This window comes from Oncorhynchus nerka, unplaced genomic scaffold, assembly GCF_034236695.1.
Source record: "Oncorhynchus nerka isolate Pitt River unplaced genomic scaffold, Oner_Uvic_2.0 unplaced_scaffold_1698, whole genome shotgun sequence".
Lineage (NCBI taxonomy): Eukaryota > Metazoa > Chordata > Actinopteri > Salmoniformes > Salmonidae > Oncorhynchus > Oncorhynchus nerka.
In genome coordinates, this window is record NW_027039625.1 from 2,037 (window position 1) to 25,817 (window position 23,781).

Sequence of the window (23,781 nt, forward strand, 5' to 3'; positions counted from 1 at the left end):
GAGAAGGATCGCTAATCGACCGATCTGATAAAGCCCAACCCTGACCCTTAACAATGTGGTCCTCTGAAACCTATAGTGCACACACACACACCCTGAAACCTATGGTGCACACACACACACCCTGAAACCTATGGTGCACACACACACACACACACACACACACACACACACACACACACACACACACACACACACACACACACACACACACACACACACACACACACACACACACACACACACACACCCTGAAACATATGGGACCACTCCAGTTGTGCTGATCTAGCCTTCACATTATGCAGTGTATTACATGTTATCATGTTTTTCTTATCTTTGGCCAATATTCCCTAAATCCTCTCCCCAGCACTCTGAACACATGCAGTGTTGTCTGTGTAATTCTAGGAGGTCAGTCCCACACGTTCACACCCTCCAATTCATCCCTAATGTGATGTGAGTAGAGACTACAGGTCTTAGGTCTTGAGCATATCAAAACATATTAGATCCATTCAATCTGGGCATATACCACAGTGTTATGAAATGTACTGTAAATATCTAGAAAAAGGGCTAAGAGGGCAATGGAAGAATAACACAAAATACACTTTTATCTGGACTTATAAACTAAACATAATAATAGGTTCAGGATTGTTATAAAGATAATATATTACAGTGAATTTATGGAATGCTTGGAACACATTTGATCCTGTTATTAAATGGTCCGACAGCCTTTACTCTGTTTTTAACATGTCTGTTCTCCTGTTCAGTTACTGACGTTTCTATTGTACTTAGCAGAGGAAGACACTATAGAGCACCTTACAGATCTAGATGGACATAGTGAGACAAGGGGAGTGAGAAAGCAACAAAAGGTAGTCTCTGCAGTGGGGGGGGGGGGGGGTGATGCTTAGTGTTTTGGGACTGATTCATGCGATTAGAAGAAGAACTAATATTTGTGTTTACCATTCATTTAGAATGCTTCTCTTCCTTCCAGTCATAACTACGTGAAAGGGTCCATAACGATCTATATCATCAACCTGCATCGGTCCAGGAAGAAAATCAAGCTGGCGGGAACCTTGCGTAACAAGACTGTCCATCAGTACCTGCTGCAGCCCTACGGGACAGACGGACTACACGCCAGGTCAGTAGTGCATAGCAGGGGTGTGATACACACTCACAAATACACACTCTCTCTCTCTCTCTCTCTCTTTCTCTCTCTCTCTCTCACTCCTTTCTCCTTACTCTCGCTCTCTTTCTCTCCTTCTCTCTCTCCCTTTCTCTCCTCCTCTCTCCTTCCATTTCTATTTATTTATCTCTATATCTCTCGCTGTCTCAGGGATCATGTGTAGCTATACGGCCAATATTTAGGTGTTTCCCCCAAGAAATGTTTCTTTTGAAAAGAAGCTCATTTACTGCATTTCTATACAATACAAAACTCTTTAAAATGCTATTTGGAGAACAGCAAAAACAAGCTAAAAAGACCCCAGCCATTATCACCTTGGCTGCTGTAGCTTCATTCAATTTCAGTCCATCTACAAAGAACACACAGCCTGTTAGCTATACAATTGTAATGTTATGCCCCACCACAAGTTTGTGAACCACAGAACTGACCTCTGTCTCCTCTGCTTCCTCCTGCATGCATTGCAGCCTGCCCCAGCCTCACCACTGAGTGCCACATCACTGTCTGTTTCAGTATACTCTGTGTAAAGTTATTTTGAGTATTTTTTGCTAATGCATTTAAAAAAAAACATTTTATTTAACCTTTATTTAACTAGGCAAGTCAATCTTTTGTCTGGCATCTCGCCAACACACTACCAGCAGCATTCCAGACTAATTGCCTATTGAGCCGACTGTGAGATGGGTAGTTCGTTTTCATATCTCAGGTGCTCAGCCAATGCCGTGAGAGTGCGGAGTTAGCTGTTCGAGAGTGTGTTGAATGTTCTGTGCATCGGCCGGACAGAACAGTTATGTCGATAAGACGAGGGGTGGTGGTGTGTGTCTATTTCTCAATAAACAACTGGTGAGCAATGTCTTATAATAAGGAAGTCTCTAGGTATTGCTCGCTTGAGGTGGAGCACCTCATGAAAAACAATAGACAACACTTTCTACCAAAACATATTTCATCTATATTTGTTCAAAGCCATCTATTTACCACCACAAACCAATGCTGGCAGTGACCACATTTAACGAGCTGTATAATTTTAACAAGGCTAATCTGAAAACAAGGCTCCCTAAATTTTTATCAGCATATCGAATGCACGGCCCGGCTGGCAAAATTCTGGATCATTGTTACTCTAACTTCTTTGATGCATACAAAGCCCTCCCTCGCCTCCTTTCGGCAAATCTGACCACGACTCATTTGATGCTTCCAGCCTATAAACCGAAACTAAAACATGAAACGCCTGTGCTCAGGTCTGTTAATGCTGGTCCGACCAATCTGATTCCACGCTCAAGATTGCTTCGATCACGTGGACTGGGATACGTTCCGGATAGTATCGAACAACAACATTGAAGTATACGCTGACTCTGTGAGCGAGTTCATTAGCAAGTGCATCGGTGATGTTGTACCCATGGCGACTATTAAAACCTTCCCCAAACAGAAACCGTGGATTGATGGCAGCATTCACGCAAAACTGAAAGCCGAACCACTGCTTTTAATTAGGCAAGGTGACCGGAAACATGACAGAATACAAACAGTGTAGCTATTCCGCCGTAAGGCAATCAAACAATCTAAGCCGCCAGTATAGAGACAAAGTAGAGTCGCAATTCAATGGCTCAGACACAAGACGTATGTCGCAGGGTCTACAGTCAATCACAGACTACAAAAAGAGAACCAGTCCCGTCGCAGACCCCGATGTCTTGCTCCCAGACAAACTAAAAACAACTTCTTTGCTCTCTTTGAGGACAATACAGTGCCACCGGGAGCATGGCCTGTCACCAAAACCTGCGGGCTCTCTTTCACCGCAGCCAACGTGAGTAAAACATTTAACCCTCGCAAGGCTGCTGTGGCTCCAGACGGTATCCCATAGCAGTGTCCTCAGAGCATGCACAGACCAGCTGGCTAGTGTGTTTACGGACATATTCAATCCAATCTATCCCAGTCTGCTGTTCCCTCATGCTGGAAAGAGGGCCACCATTGTTCCTGTTCCCAAGTAGCTAAGGTAACTGAGCTAAATGACTATCGCCCGTAGCACTCACTTCCGTCATCATGAAGTGCTTTGAGGAGACTCTACTCTAATTTGCTTACTGCCTAATAGGTCCACAGATGACACAAATCACACTGCACACTGCACACTGCCCTGTCCCATCTGGACAAAGAGGAATACAAATGTAATAAATGCTGTTCATCGACTACAGCTCAGCATAGTACCCTCCAGCTCACCATTAAGTTCGAGACCTAGGTCTTACCCCCGCCCGTGCAACAGGGTCCTGGACTTTCTGATGGACGCCCCCAGGTGGTGAGGGTGAGGAAACAACATCTCCACCTGATGATCCTCAACACTGGGGCCCCACAGGTGCGTTTGAGTCTTCCTGTACTCCTGTTCACCCATGACTGCGTGGCCACGCACGCCTCGAACTCAATCATCAAGTTAGCAGACAACACAACAGTGGAATGGATTGATTACCAAAAGCTGACTAGATGGTCTAGAGGGAGGAGGTGAGGGGCCCTCGGAGTGTGGTGTCAGGAAAATGCCTCACACTAACGTCAACAAAACAAGGAGATGATCTTGGACTTCAGGAAACAGCAAGGTAGCACCCCTATCCCACATCGACGAGACAGTAAGTGGAGAAGGTGGAAAGTTTTAAGTTCCTTGGCGTATACAACTACGGACAAACTGAAATGGTCCACCCACACAGATCGCATGGAGAAGAAGGGCGCAACAATGTCTCTTCAACCTCAGGAGACTGATGAAATTTGTGTTGTCACCAAAAACACTCACGAAACTTATGCAGATGCTGTCCGAGAGCATCCTGTCGGGCTGTATCACCGCCTAGTACGGCTGCTCCGCCCACAACCGTAAGGCTCTCCAGAGGGTAGTGAGGTCTGCACAACGCATCACCGGGGCAAACTACCTGCACTCCAGGACACCTACACCACCCGTTGTCACAGGAAGGCCAAAAAGAACATCAAGGACAGCAACCACCCGAGCCACTGCCTGTTCACCCCGCTTCTCATATATGGGGCTGTAGTGGAGCGGGTCGAGAGTTTCAAGTTCCTTGGTGTCCACATCACCAACAAACTATCATGGTCCAAACACACCAAGAAAGTCGTGAAAAGGGCATAACAACAAATTTTTCCCCTTGGGAGAATGAAAAGATTTGCCATGCGTCCCCAGATCCTCAAAACGTTCTACAGCTGCACCGTCGAGAGCATCTTGACCAGTTACATCCCTGCCTGGTATGGCAACCGTAAAGCCTACAGAGGATGGTGCGTTTGGCCCAGTAAATCGTTGGGGCCAAGCTTCCTGCCATCCAGGACCTACAGTGGGGAGAACAAGTGTTTGATACACCTGCCGATTTGGCAGGTTTTACCACAAAGCATGTAGAGGTCTGTAATTTTTATCATAGGTATCACATTGTATGATTTTAAGTAATTAATTTGTATTTTATTGCATGACATAAGCATTTGATCACCTACCAACTAGTACGAATTCTGGCTCACAGACCTCGCTTTTCTTAAGAAGCCCTCCTGTTCTCCACTGATTACCTGTATTAACTGCACCTATTTGAACTCGTTACCTGTATAAAAGACACCTGTCCACACACTCAATCAAACAGACTCCAACCTCTCCACAATGGCCAAGACCAGAGAGCTGTGTAAGGACATCAGGGGTAAAATTGTAGACCTGCACAAGGCTGGGATGGGCTACAGGACAATAGGCAAGCAGCTTGGTGAGGAGGCAACAACTGTTGGCGCAATTATTAGAAAATGGAAGAAGTTCAGATGATGGTCAATCACCCCGGTCTGGGGCTCCATGCAAGATCTCACCACGTCAGCCCAGAACTCACGGCAGGACCTGGTCAATGACCTGAAGAGAGCTGGGACCACAGTCTCAAAGAAAACCATTAGTAACACACTACGCCGTGGCCATGGATTAAAATCCTGCAGCACGCAAGGTCCCCCTGCTCAAGCCAGGCATGTCCAGGCCCGCTCTGAGGTTTGCCAAATGACCATCCGATGATCCAGAGGAGGAAATGGGAGAAGGTCATGTGGTCTGATGAGACAAAAATAGAGCTTTTTGGTCTAAACTCCACTCACGGGTTTGGAGGAATAAGAAGGATGAGTACAACCCCAAGAACACCATCCCAACCGTGAAGCATGGAGGTGGAAACATCATTCTTTGGGGATGCTTTTCTGCAAAAGGGACTGGACGACTGCACCGTATTGAGGGGAGATCTTATCACAGATCTTGGCCAACAACCTCCTTCCCTCAGTAAGAGCATTAAAGATGGGGTTGCGGCTGGGTCTTCCAGCATGACAACGACCTGAAACACACAGCCAGGGCAACTAAGGAGTGGCTCCATAAGAAGCATCTCAAGGTCCTGGAGTGGCCTAGACAGTCTCCAGACCTGAACCCAATAGAACATCTTGGGGGAGCTGAAAGTCCATATTGCCCAGCGACAGCCCCAAAACCGGGAAGGATCTGGAGATGGTCTGTATGGAGGAGTGGGCCAAAATCCCTGCTGCAGTGTGCAAACCTGGTCAAGAACTACAGAAACGGCGATCTCTGTAATTGCAAACAAAGGTTTCTGTACCAAATATTAAGTTCTGCTTTTCTGATGTATCAAATACTTATGTCATGCAATAAAATGCAAAATTAATTACTTTTAAAATCATACAATGTGATTTTATGGAATTTTGTTTTAGATTCCGTCTTCACAGTTGAAGTGTACCTATAATAAAATGGCAGACCTCTGCACAGCTTTTGTAAGTAGGAAAACCTGCAAAATCGGCATTGTATCAAATACTTGTTCTCCCCACTGTATATACTAGGCGGTGTCAGAGGAAGACCCAAAGAATTGTCAGACTCCAGTCACCCAAGTCTGCTTCTCTCACACGCACGCCAATCATTATCAGAGCACCAAGCCTAGGTCCAATGGCTCCTTAACAGCTTCTACCCCAAGTCATAAGACTGTTGAATACAATTAATCAAATGCATACTGGACTTTTACATTGTCCCCCCCATTGGTTTTGTATACTGCTGCTACTATTTTTCATTATCTATGCATTGTCAATTTACCTCTACCTACATGTACATATATTATCTCTGACTAACATGTACCCTGTACATTGACTCAGTAACGGTACCCCTGTATATAGCGTCATTTTTGTTATTTTATTGTGTTACTTATTTTATGTTTTTTTTTTACATTCGTTTATCTATTAAATATAACTATATTTCTTGAACTGCATTGTTGGTTATGGGCTTGTAAGTAAGCATTTCAAGGTAAGGTCTGCGCACTTGATTGTGACAAATACAATTAGATTTGATTTGGTTTAAAAAAAATATAGATGTTCTGAGCTTTGATCAAAGCTGGGAGCAATATTTAGATGTTGACCGTCATTCATATTTTGTGCAATAGGCCCTATACTGTATATATTTTTATTTTGTAGGCACCATACTGTATATATTTTTATTTGTACAATAGGGCCCCATACTGTATATATTTTTATTTGTGCAATAGGCCCCATACTGTATATATATTTTTATTTGTGCACATGGCTCCATACTGTATATCTGTATATATTTTTATTTGTGCAATAGGCCCCATACTGTATCTATATTTTTATTTCAGCAATAGGCCCCATACTGTATATATTTATTTGTAAATAGGCCCCATACTGTATATATTTTTGTTGTGTGCAAGGGCCCCATACTGTATATATTTTTATTTGTGCAAGGGCACCATACTGTATATATTTTTATTTGTACAATAGGCCCCATACTGTATATATATTTTTATTTGTACAATAGGCCCCATACTGTATATATTTTTATTTATACAATAGGCCCCATACTGTATATATTTTTATTTTGTCATTACCCTATACTGTATATATCTTTATTTGTGCAATAGGCACCATATCTGTATATATTTTTATTTGTACCAATGGCCCCATACTGTATATATTTTTATTTGTACAATAGGCCCCATACTGTATATTTTTATTTGTACAATGAGTCCCCATACTGTATATATTTTTATTTGTACAATAGGCCCCATACTGTATATATTTTTATTTGTGCAATAGGCCCCATACTGTATATATTTTTATTTGTACAATAGGCCCATACTGTATATATTTTTCTTGTGCACAGGGGCCCTTTACTGTATATATTGTTACTTGTGCAATAGGCCCCATACTGTATATATTTTATTTTAAAAGTAATAGGCCCATATACTGTTATATTTTTCTTGTACAATAGGCCCCATACTATATATTTTCTTTGTTAAATGGGCCCCATACTGTATATATTTTTATTTGTGCAATAGGCACCATACTGTATATATTTTTATTTATACAATGGGCCCCATACTGTATATATTTTTATTTATACAATAGGCACCATACTGTATATATTGTTATTTGTGCAATAGGCTTTACATACTGTATATATTTTTATTTGTGCAATAGGCACCATACTGTATATTTTTATTTGTGCAATAGGCCCCATACTGTATATATTTTTTTCTTTGTACAATAGGCCCCATACTGTATATATTTTTCTTTGGCAATAGGCCCCATACTGTATATATTTTTTCTTTGTACAATAGGCCCCATACTGTATATATTTTTCTTTGTGCAATAGGCCCCATACTGTCTATGTTTTTACTTGTACAATAGGCCCCATACTGTATATATTTTTACTTGTACAATAGGCCCCATACTGTATATATTTTTACTTCTGTGCAATAGGCCCTATACGGTATATATTTTTATTATAAACTTTTTATTCAAATTAGAAAACATTATCGAGGACCAGACCTCGGCGTCTTAATATGTAGTTGCACACACACACATACTTAATATAACACCTGTGACCCACTGACCTGGCAATTCCAACATACAGGAGAGAGCCAGAGAGACCTAGGTTACCATAACACAGCTGTCCTCTAGCTAACTCTCTGTGGGAAACAGGGTGGGGGGTTCTCTTTAATAGGGAAGATTGAAGATAGGATTTGTGCATCTCTACTGAAGCATTTTGGTTCCACTGTAAATAAAACACATCTTTAAAGGCTCAAGCCTTCATAAACCCTTTTATAAGGTCTTCATACTATAGATACTTAGTGCTGAATGAAGCAAAACGTGCATAACCCTGCAGCCCTCCAGGACCAGTTGTCTAGATACTACACTACACAGCAAGGTTGCCCATATAATTATTATTATAAACATTTTAGAACTGTCATTGTTGGACATAAAAGACGATAAAACATAGTCAGCTACAAGTGATTTTCATTTTGGAAAACTGTTCCCAAGTATCTCACGCATAATAGATTGTATACAAATGTAAGCAAGATTTGAAATGAATGTGTTTTAGTCAAATATGATATCTGTTTGGGTGACTTGCAGTCAATTTGCAGTCTACAAATGATTTGTAATTATGTCTCTGCCCCCACCTCCGCTCAAGAAACAAATCATTCCGCTGCTGAATCTAGTTGATGATCCCTGCTCTACAGTATACTGGATGGTAAGAAGACTTGAGGGTCTTTTAGCCAGGTTATAAAGATTCATATTTGATTATTTCAAAGAAAAAATATTAAAAGGTCTCAAAAGGTAGAATTTTTCTCCAAATGGTGGGATTTTGACAGGCTATAGTATTTCTACAGAGGGAATATGCTATGATGTTTATCGTTGGATGTATTTATAGTAGGAGCAAATGTCTGCGAGAGGAAGCAGTCAGTCATGACATATACACACACACACACAAAAGCAAAGAGATATCAAACATCAAACATCCAAACGCCCAAAGTGGTTGAGAATTGGCAATAGAATCTGAATAGCTGTCAGTTTGTCCTTGTTTATTGAAAATTGAAAAAGTGAACTATGGGCCGTGATAATAAATATATGCTGGTACCAAAGGACTTACTAGAGGGATGGTTCTTGTCTGATCTGGTTTTCTGGTCCTGATCTGGTCTGCACCCCCAGAGCTCCTGGGGAAGATTAGCTGTTCCTACCAGTACCAGTAGCCCTGTACAGCCCCACCCATCCACCCATTCCCTGTCTTCTACTGCCTCACTGTTACCATTTTCCATACCAGTAGCCCTGCACAGCCCTACACTCCATCACCCCATTCCCTGTCTTCTGCCTCACTGTTACCATTCCATACCAGCCTGCACAGCCCTACACTCCATCCACCCTGTTCCTCTATCTTCTACCTCACTGTTACCATTCCATACCAATAGCCCTGCTGCCTCCCCTCCATTCACCCATTTTCTCTTGCTCCTTTCTCTCCATTCCTGACATCCACACATCCATCCTTCTTTATTCTCTCCTCTCCTTGTCCCCCTGTTTTCCAGGCAGTAAAACCCCAGTCCTTTTCACTAACTCTGCTGCAATCGTTTCCCCACATTGCTCTTCCTTCCCCTCCCTCTCTGCCTGTCTGTCTGGCAGTAATCCATCCTCTCTTGACCTCTCCAGCCTAAACTCAGCCTGTTATTCAGACACAAGGCCGATCCTGCAATAACGGCCCAATGAGTGTGTGTGTGTGTGCACGTTCACATGGTGTACGGACCTGTGTGTGTGCAGTTACGGGCATTGGACCTGTGTGTGCAGTGTGTTTCTGTGTGCATTGTAATAACAGGTTAATGATGAGGATGTTAGGGTGTTAAGGGATTATAGTGGTTATTAACATAACCGTGAGCAGATTTGAGGAGAACGCCTGGCTCTGTTCTAGACTCCAACTGGTGGTCTTACTGCTTTCCACTCAGCATAGGTAGAGCACTGGGGGACTTTTATTATTGTTTGAGCAACTCCCCAGATGTCTATAAATGTGACTACAATGCAACAGCCACCCTGTACATGGCCATAGGTCTGGCCACAGAAATGGATCTCAGTTTGTTTAATGGCTTTGCATTTCTAGATTTAACATGTTGGTCATTTAGGGTGACACTCTTAGTCCTCATAAAATCTGGTCAATCAGCAAAATGAGGTGCTCTCTAATTCTTCTTTTCCACTTTTGGAGCCTATGGTCTCAATCAGGTCATTATCATAGTATAATTCCATTCTCCTTTCTTATTTTGTATTACTTTATTTAGACAGTATGAAACAGGAAAGGTGGCCACAGGGTTGAAACCCCCTGACGTATCGGGTCTGTGTGTGCTCATTGCCAGGAGTGATACCACTCAACTATATATGTGTATGAACAATTAAATGTTAGGTAAGGTTATACTAACTCAGGGGCTAATCAAGAAGTGTAATGGAATATCATACTGTTCCTGGTAGGACTGTATCCACAGGGTTTAATGCATCCTGGTAAATATAGCTGTTTCGCAAAACAACTCACATTTTTTATGGAATATGGAAGAATTGTTGTCAAGGTATATTGCAGTGAATTCCCAGGGGAGCCCGAACTGGACTTGAATATGGGCCCTGTGATTGTTACTATAGTCCAGGGGTCTTCAACCTTTATTGCCCAGGGACCCCTCCCAGGCAAACCGGCGAACTCCATCATGTTATGTCTTGTCTTATTATCATGTGAATGGTAATGGCAAGGAGAAGTAATCAACATTTTTAAATTGACAGATTTGGTAGATAGTTTTCATTATTTTGTCTTCCACATTATAAATTGGAAGAAGAAGGGAATCAATGCAGCCTATTAGCTAGAAAAAGGTACTCCAAACACATTCTTGCTACACGAGCAGCAAACAAAGGTTAACTATGTGTATGCAAAATTTATGTCCATGTCAAAGCTTACCAATTGCAGCCTCCAGCACATGCCGCACTGATAGCCTATTCGAGGATGGTTACACTTGGTCTACGGTGGTGAGGGCGGTTGCGACTTACTGCCAAATTCTTTATAATGAAGTTGGAGCGGCTTATGTAGATAAATGAACATTAAATTCTCTGGCAACAGCTCTGGTGAACATTCCTGCAGTCAGTTGCCAACGCCCCTCAAGCGTAGAAGACATCTGTGGCATTGTGTTGTGTGACAAAAACTGCACATTTTAGAGTGGCCTTTTATTGTCCCAAGCACAAGGTGCACTATGCTAATAGATCATACAGTTGAATCACCTTTTTGATATGCCACACCTGTCAGTGTATGGATTTTATATTGGCAAAAGAAAGTGTTCACTAACAGGGATGTAAAGCCAATTTGTGCACAACATTTGAGAGAAATAAGCTTTTGTGCGTATGGAACATTTCTGGGATCTTTATTTCAGCTCATTAAACATGGGACCAACACTTTACATGTTGTGCTTATTTTTATTCTGTATACATTTCTGCGGACCCTCTGCAACCATCAGTTGAATACCATGCTGCAATCTAACAGTGTTGGAGTGAAAGTTAGGTGAAACTTGTTGACTTGAAGGGTCACCACACACACCACACACACACACACACACACACAGAGAGGAGAGAGAGAGAGATACATCTGTGGCCAGGAGCTGCTGAAGGAACAGCATATGGAAGTGTAATTTCATTTACATTATATAAAAGGATATTTAGACTTTCCCCTATTTTCTTTCTTTCTGTCTCCTTCTCCCCCTTCCTGTCTCTCTCTTTGCTCTCTGTTTTCTCTCTTATCTCTGTTTCTCTCTCATTCCACTTCCCTGCTCCCCAGTGCTTTGAACTGGCTAACATAAATCCTCTGAGAGGCGTTAGTGAACATCAACATTGGGGTTCTGAAGCCTGCTGTTTTACACTTAGCTTTAAAGCTGAGACAGAGAGAGAGTTCACCCTACAGCTCATGTATTTTCAAAAAAGAAAGCCAAGTTGGAGGTGTGGGTTGATAGTTAGAGTGTTGCCAACCATATATACAGTACAAGTCAAAAGTTTGGACACCCTGCACATTCAATAATTTTCTTTATGTTTACTATATTCTACTTTGTAGAATAATAGTGAAGACATAAAAACTATTAAATGTACGTATGGAAACTTATGTAGTAACCAAAAAGTGTTAAACAAATCATTCAACCAGCTTCGTGAGGAATGATTTTCCCACAGTCTTGAAGAGTTCACATACAGTTAAAGTCGGAAGTTTATACACCTTAGCCAAATACATTTAAACTCAGTATTTCACAATTCCTGACATTTTAATCCTATAAAAAATTCCCTGTTTTAGGTCAGTTAGGATCAGCACTTTATTTTAAGAATATGAAATGTCAGAATACTAGTAGAGAGAATGATTTATTTCAGCTTTTATTTATTTCATCATATTCCTAGTGGGTCAGAAGTTTACATACACTCAATTAGTATTTGGTAGCATTGCCTTTAAATTTTTTAACTTGGGTCAAACAAATCAAATCAAATTTATTTATATAGCCCTTCGTACATCAACTGATATCTCAAAGTGCTGTACAGAAACCCAGCCTAAAACCCCAAACAGCAAGCAATGCAGGTGTAGAAGCACCGTGGCTAGGAAAAACTCCCTAGAAAGGCCAAAACCTAGGAAGAAACCTAGAGAGGAACCAGGCTATGAGGGGTGGCCAGTCCTCTTCTGGCTGTGCCGGGTGGAGATTATTTATTTATTTTTCCATTATTTTACCAGGTAAGTTGACTGAGAACAAGTTCTCATTTGCAGCAACGACCTGGGGAATAGTTACAGGGGAGAGGAGGGGGATGAATGAGCCAATTGTAAACTGGGGATTATTAGGTGACCGTGATGGTTTGAGGGCCAGATTGTGAATTTAGCCAGGACACCGGGGTTAACACCCCTACTCTTACAATAAGTGCCATGCGGATCTTTAATGACCTCAGAGAGTCAGGACACCCGTTTAACGTCCCATCCGAAAGACGGCACCTACACAGGGCAGTGTCATTGGGATATTTTGTTAGACCAGAGGGAAAGAGTGCCTCCTACTGGCCCTCCAACACCACTTCCAGCAGCATCTGGTCTCCCATCCAGGAACTGACCAGAAGCAAGCCAACTGATAGTATGCAGGGTGGTATGCTGCTGGCATTATAACAGAACATGGCCAAGATGTTCAAATGTTCATAAATGACCAGCATGGTCAAATAATACTCACAGGCAGAACAGTTGAAACTGAGCAGCAGCACGGCCAGGGGACAGCAAGGAGTCATCATGCCAGGTAGTCCTGAGGCATGGTCCTAGGGCTCAGGTCCTCAGAGAGAGAGAAAGAAAGAGAGAAAGAGAGAATTAGAGAGAGCATACTTAAATTCACACAGGACACCGGATAAGACAGGAGAAGTACTCCAGATATAACAAACTGACCCTAGCCCCGACACATAAACTACTGCAGCATAAATACTGGAGGCTGAGACAGGAGGGGTCAGGAGACACTGTGACCCCATCCGATGATACCCCGGACCAAGGCCAAACAGGAAGGATATAACCCCACCCACTTTGCCAAAAGCACAGCACCCACACCACTATAGGGATTTCTTCAACCGCCAACTTACCATCCTGAGACAAGGCAGAGTATAGCCCCAAAGATCTCGCCACAGCACAACCAAGGGGGGCGCCAACTCAGACAGGAAAGATCACATCAGTGACTCAACCCACTCAAGTGACGCACCCCTCCTAGGGACGACATGAAAGAGCACCAGTAAGCCAGTGACTCGGCCCCTGTAGTAGGGTTAGATGCAGAGAATCCCAGTGGAAAGGGGAACCGGCCAGGCAGAGACAGCCAAGCGTGCTTCCGCGTAGCCTTCCACAAGCGTCCCACAATAAGTTGGGTGAATTTTGGCCCGTTCCTCCTGACAGAGCTGATTGAGTCAGGTTTTGTAGGCCTCCGTGCTCGCACACGCCTCACAACAAATTGTCTATGGATTCAGGTCAGGGCTTTGTGATGGCCTCTCCAATACCTTGACTTTGTTGTCCATATGCCATTGTGACACAACTTTGAAGTATGCTTGGAGTCATTGTCCATTTGGAAGACACATTTGCAATAGCTTTAACTTCCTGACTGATGTCTGGAGATGTTGCTTCAATATTTCCACATACGTTTCATCCTCATGATGCCATCTATTTTGAGAAGGCCCTCCTGCAGCAAAGCACCCCACAACATGATGCTGCCACCGCCGGTGCTTCACGGTTGGGAAGGTGCTCTTCGGCTTGCAAGCCTCCTCCTTTTCCTCCAAGCACAACAATGGTCATTTATGGCCAAACAGTTATATTATTGTTTCATCAGACCAGAGGACATTTCTCCAAAAAGTATGATCTTTGTCCCCATGTGCAGTTGCAAAACCATAGTCTAACTTTTTTATGGAGGTTTTTGAGCAGTGGCTTCTTCCTTGCTGAGCGGCCTTTCAGGTTATGTCGATATCGGACTCGTTTACTGTGGATATACGTTGATACTTTTGAACCTGTTTCCTCCAGCATCTTCACAATTTCCATGGCTGTTGTTCTGTGATTGATTTGTATGTAAACTTCTGACCTATGGAATTATGCGATACAGTGAATTACAAGAGTGAAATAATAATATTATTGAAAAAAAAGTACTTCTGTCATGCACACAAAGTAGATGTCCTAACTCGACTTGCCAAACTATAGTTTGTTCCATAAGAAAATTGTGAGTGGTTGAAAAAGCAGGTTATACTGACTCCAACCTAAAGTGTATGTAAACTTCGGAATTCAACTCAGCTGAGCACTTGTTTGCCTGCTTTTTCTTCACTCAGCTGCACCACTCATCCCAAACCATCCTAAATTTTAGTTGGGAGGATTAGGGATTGGGGAGGCAGGTCATCTGATGCAGCACTCCATGCACTCTCCTTCTGGGTCAAATAACCCTTTACACAGCTTGAGGTGTGTTTTGGGTCATTGTCCTTGTTGAAAGACAAATGATCGTCCGTAAGCGCAACCAGATGGACGCATACCAGGAATGATGCAACCATTCAGTGATGCTCTGATGATTGCAGCTGTAGAAACTTTTGAGGATCTGAGGACCCATGCCAAGTCTTTTCAGTCTCCCCAAGGGAGTGCAGGTTTTGTTGTGCCCTCTTCATGACTGTCTTGGTGTGCTTGAACCATGTTAGTTTGTTGGTGATGTGGACACCAAGGAACTTGAAGCTCTCAACCTGCTCCACTGCAGCCCCGCCGATGAGAATGGGGCGTGCCGGTCCTCTTTTTCCTGTAGTCCACAATCATCTCCTTTGTCTTGATCACGTTGAGGGAGAGGTTGTTATCCTGGCATCACACTGCCAGGTCTCGGACTCCTCCTCTATAGGCTGTCTCGTCATTGTCGTGATCAGGCCTACCACTGTTGTGTCATCGGCAAACTTAATGATGGTGTTGAGTCGTGCCTGGTGCAGTCATGAGTGAACAGGGAAACAGGAGGGGACTGACCTCGCTCCTCTGAGGTGCCCGTGTTGAGGATCAGCGTGGCGGATGTGTTGTTATCTACCCTTACCACCAGGGGCCCAACAGGAAGTCAGGATCCAGTTGCAGAGGGAGGAGTTTAGTCCCAGGGTCCTTAGCTTATTGATGAGCTTTGAGGGCACTGGTGTTGAAACCCTGAGCTGTAGTCAATGAATATCATTCTCACATAGGTATTCCTTTGTCCATTTGGGAAAAGGGCAGTTGTGGAGTGCAGTAGAGGTGCATCATCTGGATCTGTTGGCGTTTTGCAGTTTGAGTGGGTCTAGGGCTTCTCGGATAATGGTGTTGATGTGAGCCATGACCAGCCTTTCATATCACTTCATGGCTACAAACGTGAGTGCTACGAGTTGGTAGTCATTTAGGCAGGTTACCTTAGTGTTTTTGGGCACAGACACTATGGTGGTTTATTTAAAAACATGTTCTTATTGCAGGCAGGACAGGGAGAGGGATGAAAATGTCAGCCGAAGACACTTGCAGTTGGTTAGCGCATGCTCGCAGTATACGTCTTGGTAATCTGTCTGGCCCTGCATCTGTGTGAATGGTTAACCTGTTTAAAGTTCTTCCTCACATCGACCCTGCGAAGAGCGTGATCACACTGTCGCCCAGAATAGCTGGTGCTCTCTTGCATGTTTCAGTGTTATTTGCCTCGGCTTAGCACATAAGTCATTTAGCTCATCTGGGGCTCGTGTCACTGGGCAGCCCTTGGCTGCGCTTCCCTTTCAGTGTAATGGTTTGCAAAAGCCTTGCCACATCTAGCCCAGCGCCAGAGCCGTGTAATGCGATTTGATCTTAGTCCTGTATTGATGCTTTGCCTGTTTGATGGTCCTTGGAGGGCAGGGATTTCTTCTAAGCTTCCCGGTTAGAGTCCCGCTCCTTGAAAGCGGAAGGCCGACTTTAGCTCAGTGCGGATGTTGGATAAAATCCATTGCTTCTTGATGGGGTATGTATAAATGGTCACTGTGGGGATGACGCTCTCGATGCACTTATTGATGAACCCAATGACTGATGTGGTGTACTCCTCAATGCCATCGGAAAATCCGTGAACATATTCCCGTCTGTGCAGGCAAAACAGTCCTCTAGCTTAGCATCTTAGCCCCTTGTCTTACCATGGAGAATAAAACACCTCCTCCCAGCTGCCCACCTGCACTGAAGATAGGAAACACTGCTCACCACCGATAAATCCACTATAATTGCGAATTTCAATAAGCATTTTCTACGACTGGCCATGCTTTCCACCTTGGCTACCCTACCCCTGTCAACAGCACTGTACCCGCCATACAGCAACCTCGCAAGCCTTCCCATTCCCTCCTTCTCCCAAATCCAGTCAGCTGATGTTCTGAAAGAACTGCAAAATCTGACCTCATAAATCAGCCGGGCTGAGATAATCTGGAACCTTTCTTTCTAAAATTATCTGCCGAAATTGTTGCCACCATATTACTAGCCTGTTCAACCTCTCTTTTGTGTCGTCTGAGATTCCCCAAGATTGAGATCAGCCATGTCACCCCACTCTTCATAGGGGGAGAGACACTCTACAGACCTATATCTATCCTACCCTGCCTTTCTAAGGTCTTCAAAGCCAAGTCAACAAACAGATTACTGACCATTTGAATCCCACCATACCTTCTCCTATGTAATCTGGTTTCAGAGCTGGTCATGGGTGTCACCTCAGCCACGCTCAGCGTCCTAAACGATATCTTAACCGCCATCGATAAACAATACTGTGCAGCCGTATTCATTGACCTGGCCAAGGCTTTCTGGATTGTCAATCACCACATCCCCATCGTGCAGACTGAAGTATCCTTGGTTTTCAATGATTGCCTCGCCTGGTTCACCTAACTACTCTATAATAGATTTCAGTGTGTCAAATCGGAGGGCCTGTTATCCCAGAAAGCCTCTGGCAGTCTCTATGGGGGTGCCACAAGGGTTCAATTCTTGACCCGACTCTCTTCTGTATACATCAATGATGTAGCTCTTGCTGCTGGTGAGTCTCTGATCCACCTCTCATGAGCGACACCATTCTGTATATTTCTGGCCCGTCTTTGGACACTTTCCAGCACAACCCTTGGGCGAGCTTCAATGCCATACAACTCTCTCCTTCCGTGGCCTCAATTGCTCTTGAATACAAGTAAAACTAAATGCATGCTTTCAACTGACGCTGCCTGCACCTGCCGCCCGTCCAGCATCACGGTTCTGAACTTAGAATATGTGGACAACTGCAAAACTCTAGATGTCTGGTTAGACTGTAAACTCCTTCCAGACTCATCAAACATCTCAATCCAAAGTTAAATCTAGAATTGGCTTCTATTTAGCAACAAAGCATCCTTCACTCATGCTGCCAAACATACCCTTGTAAAACTGACCATCCTACCAATCCTTGACCCGGCGATGTCATTTGCAAAATAGCCTCAATACCCTACTCAATAAATTGGATGCAGTCTATCACAGTGCAATCCATTTGGTCCCAAGCCCCATATACTACCCACCACTGCGACCTGTACGCTCTTGTTGGCTGGCCCCCGCTTCATACTCATCGCCAAACCCACTGGCTCGGGTCATCTACAAGACCCTGTTAGGTAAGTCCCCCTTATCTCAGCTAGCTGGTCACCAGCAGCACACGCCTGTAGCAAAGCGCTCCAGCAGGGTGTATCTCTGGTCACCCCAAAACCAATTCTTCCTTTTGCCACCTCTCCTTCCAGTTCTCTGCTGCCAATGACTGTGATCTGCAAAAATCTCTAAAACTGAAACACTTATCTCTCCCTCACTAGCTTTAAGCACCAGCTGTCAGAGCATCTCATGATTACTGCACCTGTACATAGCCCATCTATAATTTAGCCCAAACAACTACCTCTTTCCCTACTGTATTTATTTATTTTGCTCATTTGCACCCCATTATTTCTCTCTACTTTGCACATTCTTCCACTGCAAATCAACCATTCCAGTGTTTTACTTGCTATATTGTATTTACTTAAGCCACCATGGCCTTTTTTTTTTGCCTTTACCTCCTTATTTCACCTTACTTGCGCACATTGTATATAGACTTATTTTTCTACTGTATGTCTGTATGACTGTACGTTTGTTTTACTCACGTGTAACTCTGTGTTGTTGTTTGTGTTAACTGCTTTGCTTTATCTTGGCCAGGTGCATTGTAAAATGAGAACTTGTTCTTAACTTGCCTACCTGGTTAAATAAGGTAAAATATATATATATTTTCCCAGACGCCGATGTTCTACCGCCAGTACATGAATAACCAGCTGTATGTTGATAGTGTCGTCGTTCAGCCCGACTCCGTGAAGCATAAGATATTACAGTTTTGAATGTAATTTTCTGCGTAGGTCATCGATTTTATTCTCCAAAGATTACGTTTGCTGGCAGAATGGAGTGAAGTGGGGGTTTTATTCAATGGAAAGCTACAAATTCTCAGAAGGCAGCCCGCTGGCCTTTTCTCCGCCTCTCTCTTCACGCAAATCATGGGGACCTGGGCTTGTTCCCGAGATAGTATTATATCATTCGCCGGGCTCGTCAGATTCGATAAAGGAAAACAAGGATTCTGGCAGTCCGTAAAGTGAGTAATCGCAGTCCTGATGACCAGAAATTATTTTGGTCATAAGAGACGTCAATATTATGTACAAAATAAGTTAAAAAACAAGTTACAAACAACGCAAGTAAACGAACAAACAAACAGAATCGGTTGGAGACATGTAAAAACATCAGCCTTCTTCTTCTCACACCTGTTAATTGACATGCATTCCAGGCGACTACCTCATGAAGCTGGTTGAGAATGTCAAGAGTGTGCAAAAGCTGTCATCAAGTCAAAGGGTGGCTACTTTGAAGAAATAATTTGAACACTTTTGGCTACAACATGATTCCATATGTATCTCGAGTTTTTTGGCTTTAACATGATTCCATATGTGTTATCTCATAGTTTAGTGATGTTTTCACTACTATTCTACAATGTTGAAAATAGTACAAATAAAAAGAAAAACCCTTTGTCAGGCGTGTGCGTACTCGTGGTGAAGTCAGGTGCCGGGAGGCAGTGAATTGTGAACAGGAGCACACTTTATTACTGCAGGAGGAAAGAGTGCAGACGGACGCAGCTGCGTTAAAAACCTCCAGCCAACAAGCCAAAGTGTATAAGCGGGCTGAAACAGTCACACAACAGATGTTTAACAAAATTCATACAAACAGTAGAAATAACAGGAAAATAACAAACACATAGCCTAGTCTGCGTCCAACATAACACACAAACAATTTCACACAGAGACATGAGGGGGAACAGAGGAATAAATACATGTAGTGTAATTGGGGAATGTAAACCAGGTGTGAATGGAACAAGACAAAACAAATGGATAATCGAAGAATGGAGCGGCGATGGCTAGAAAGCCGGTGACGTCAACCGCCGAACGCCGCCAGAATAAGGAGAGGGGCCGACTTCGGCGGAAGTCGTGACACCCTTGAATGAATAGGTGTGTCCAAGTATTTGACTGGTCCTGTATATATGTCTCTGAGTCTTGCTTTTTCCCCCTGAGAAATTGTTACAAAATTGCCCTTTAATTTTTATAACCGTGTTAATCATTTGCTATTTCGCTGCGTTTAACGCTGGCATGGACGTTGAAACATTGCATTGGATTCATTAGCGTTCACGTTCAGTTATCTAGTGTACTGCTGACTTTCTACAGGCCTCCACTCACAGACGACGGGACAGGAAAATGTCTATTGGAATCTGTCAGTCTCATAAAAATACAGAAGAATTTTGTTGTGTTATTTCGTAGGGCTATTTATTTTAGGATATCCAGTGTAATCCCCACTTCCAAAGGGTTGAAACTTCTCAGTGCACTCTGAGGCAGACTTTAATGAGTTGGTGATCAGTTCCTTGTCAGTTAGTTGTATTAGACTAGGAATCCACCCATGATAGTGCAGATCAATTCAGCATTTGCCTGGAATTGAGAGAAAATAAACCACAACCTAGCCACTCTTCCATCTAGTTAAGAGGGATCACATCTGTCACAAAACCGCCCCGTCAGGACGGTGCCATTATGTAACTTTACCTCCCCCTAGTGTTCAGATGACTGGACATGCAGCCTCAGAAGGACTGCTGCTCCACCACTCCAGCTTTTCTCCCACACTTCCCTCTCTCACCCTCTCTCAATTATCCTTCTCCTCTCTTTTATCTTTCATTCCACTCTCTTCATCTCTCCAACTCCACTCTCTCCTGTCTCCCCCAGGTCAGTCCAGTTGAACGGAGAAAAGTTGTTGATGGTGGACAGCGAGACGTTCCCGGAATTGAAGCCTCAGACGCTGCGGGCAGGGAGGACGATAGCCATGCCCCCTATGACCATCGGCTTCTATGTCATCAAGAACATCAACGCTTATGCCTGCCGCAGATAATCCTCAGCATACTCCTCCTCACCCTTTACCCCTTACCCTTCAGCTCCACACCCCCTACCCCTCACCCTCACCCTTCACCCCCATACTTCTCACCACTCACCCTTCAGCCCTCACCCCAACTCCTTACCACTCACCCCTCACCCCCACACTCCTTACCACTCACCCTTCAGCCCTCACCCCAACTCCTTACCACTCACCCCTCACCCCCACACTCCTTACCACTCACCCTTCAGCCCTCACCCCAACTCCTTACCACTCACCCCTCACCCCCACACTCCTTACCACTCAACCTTCAGCCCTCACCCCCACACTCCTCACCCTTCAGCCCTCACCCCAACTCCTTACCACTCACCCCTCACCCCCACACTCCTCACCACTCACCCCCACACTCCTTACCACTCACCCTTCAGCCCTCACCCCAACTCCTTACCACTCACCCCTCACCCCCACACTCCTCACCCCTCACCCCTTCACCCCCATACTCCTCACCACTCACACTTCAGCCCTCACCCTTCACCCCCATACTCCTTACCACTCACCCCTCACCCCCACACTCCTTACCACTCACCCTTCAGCCCTCACCCCAACTCCTTACCACTCACCCCTCACCCCCACACTCCTTACCACTCAACCTTCAGCCCTCACCCCACACTCCTCACCCTTCAGCCCTCACCCCAACTCCTTACCACTCACCCCTCACCCCCACACTCCTCACCACTCACCCCCACACTCCTCACCCTCACCCTTCAGCCCTCACCCCAACTCCTTACCACTCACCCCTCACACCCACACTCCTCACCACTCACCCTTCAGCCCTCACCCCAACTCCTTACCACTCACCCCTCACCCCCACACTCCTCACCACTCACCCTTCAGCCCTCACCCCCACACTCCTCACCCTCACCCTTCAGCCCTCACCCCAACTCCTCACCCTTCACCCCTCACCCCCACTCCTTACCCTCACCCTTCACCCCTTACCCCCACACTCCTTACCACTCACCCCTCACCGCCACACTCCTCACCACGCAACCTTCAGCCCTCACCCCCACACTCCTCACCCTCACCCTTCAGCCCTCACCCCAACTCCTTACCACTCACCCCTCACCCCCACACACCTCACCCCCACACTCCCTTACCACTCACGCTTCAGCCCTGACCCCAACCCCTTACCACTCACCCCTCACCCCAACACTCCTCACCACTCAACCTTCAGCCCTCACCCCAACTCCTTACCACTCACCCCTCACCCCCACACTCCTCACCCTCACCCTTCAGCCCCCACCCCAACTCCTTACCCCTCACCCTCACCCTTCACCCCCATACTCCTCACCACTCACATTTCAGCCCCTCACCCCAACTCCTTACCACTCACCCCTCACCCCACACTCCTCACCCTCACCCTTCAGCCCTCACCCCAACTCCTTACCACTCACCCCTCACCCCCACACACTCCTCACCACTCACCCTTCAGCCTCACCCCCAACTCCTTACCACTCACCCCTCCTCCCCCACACTCCTCACCCTCACCTTCAGCCCTCACCCCCAACTCCCTCACCCTTCACCCCCTCACCCCCACATTCCTCTCCACTCACCCTTCCAGCCCTCACCCCAACTCCTTCTCACTCACCCTCACCCCCACACTCCTCACCTTCACCCTTCAGCCCTCACCCCAACTTCTCTTGCCACCCTCACCCCACACTCTTCACCTTCACCATTTACCCCTCCACACTCCTGCCACTTTCCCCCTACCTCCTCACCTCACACCCTAGCCATCACCCCTTACCTCCTTCTCACCCCGTCATTCTTTTGGTTCTTTATCACTAGTCCCTAGTCCTGGTCTGACTCAGAAGAGCTTGCCCTTTGTCCCAGACAAGGGTTGCACTGAATACCTTTCAATAGCTCTTTACACCGTCTCCCCATGTGCTACAAGACGGACAGGGATGATTCTACTATTGGGATTTTGTATTGTTTTGTAAAAAGGTTATTCAGGATTTTGTTATGAGAACTGCTATTTCAGAGGTTGTATCATCCTCCATGTCCATCTAGAATTGTTTTCCATGTCTTTGATCATCAGATCCACTAACAGACACTCAAAATTTATATCTGCCAACAACTCTTATTGTTTCTCCTGCAAACTCCTCTCAACTCTTTGTGACCTCAGAAGCTCTGACCTTTGAGACGGAGGAGACAGAAGAAGAGAAAACCTGAAGAAAACAAAACGATCCGCCCCAGGATGTGTATCGGCCCCATACAGCCATGTCTGCTGTCTGGCTGGAGAATCATCACTGGGTGTGAGTGTGGTGTAGTGTGATATGGTGTGGTGTGGTATGTGGTGAGGTATGGTGAGTGTGGTATGTGCATGGTATGGTGTGGTATGGTATGGTGGTGGTATGGTGTGGTAGGGGGTGAGGTATGGTGGCTGGTATGGTATGGTGTGGTATGGTATGGTGTGGTGTGGTGTGGTATGGTGTGGTGTGGTATAGTGTGGTGTGGTATGGTGTGGTGTGGTATGTTGAGGTATGGTGTGGTGTGGTATGGTGTGGTAGGGTGAGGTATGGTGTGGTATGGTGTGGTATGGTGAGTATGGTGTGGTAGGGTGAGGTATGGTGTGGTGTGGTATGGTATGGTGTGATATGTTATGGTATGATGTGGTAGGGTGAGGTGTGGTGTGGTGTGGTAGGGTGAGGTATGGTGTGGTGTGGTATGGTATGGTGTGGTATGGTGTGGTGTGGTATGGTGTGGTATGGTGAGGTATGGTGTGGTAGGGTGAGGTATGGTGTGGTGTGGTATGGTATGGTGTGGTGTGGTATGGTGTGGTAGGGTATGGTGTGGTATGGTGTGGTAGGGTATGGTGTGGTATGGTGAGGTATGGTGTGGTAGGGTGAGGTATGGTGTGGTGTGG

General features: G+C 45.0%; 1 protein-coding gene across 1 annotated transcript; it reads left to right on the forward strand.

Annotated features, from left to right (window-relative positions):
• Window positions 1-4,301: 4,301 nt before the first annotated feature.
• LOC135568112 (uncharacterized) lies at window positions 4,302-22,648 on the forward strand. Its single transcript, XM_065015102.1, has 3 exons — window positions 4,302-4,420; window positions 20,717-20,864; window positions 21,113-22,648. Exons 1-3 carry the CDS (start codon window positions 4,302-4,304, stop codon window positions 22,646-22,648), a joined length of 1,803 nt encoding a protein of 600 aa, XP_064871174.1.
• Window positions 22,649-23,781: the final 1,133 nt, after the last annotated feature.

What these genes read in the sequence shown, in the direction of transcription:
- LOC135568112 (XM_065015102.1), top strand. Translation starts at nt 4,302, where the DNA reads ATGAAAAGATTTGCCATGCGTCCCCAGATCCTCAAAACGTTCTACAGC. An exon ending in CGTAAAGCCTACAGAGGATG is followed by an intron (nt 4,421 to 20,716) that starts GTGCGTTTGGCC and finishes TGTCTCCCCCAG; the next exon opens with GTCAGTCCAGTTGAACGGAG. An exon ending in TCAAGAACATCAACGCTTAT is followed by an intron (nt 20,865 to 21,112) that starts GCCTGCCGCAGA and finishes CTCACCCTTCAG; the next exon opens with CCCTCACCCCAACTCCTTAC.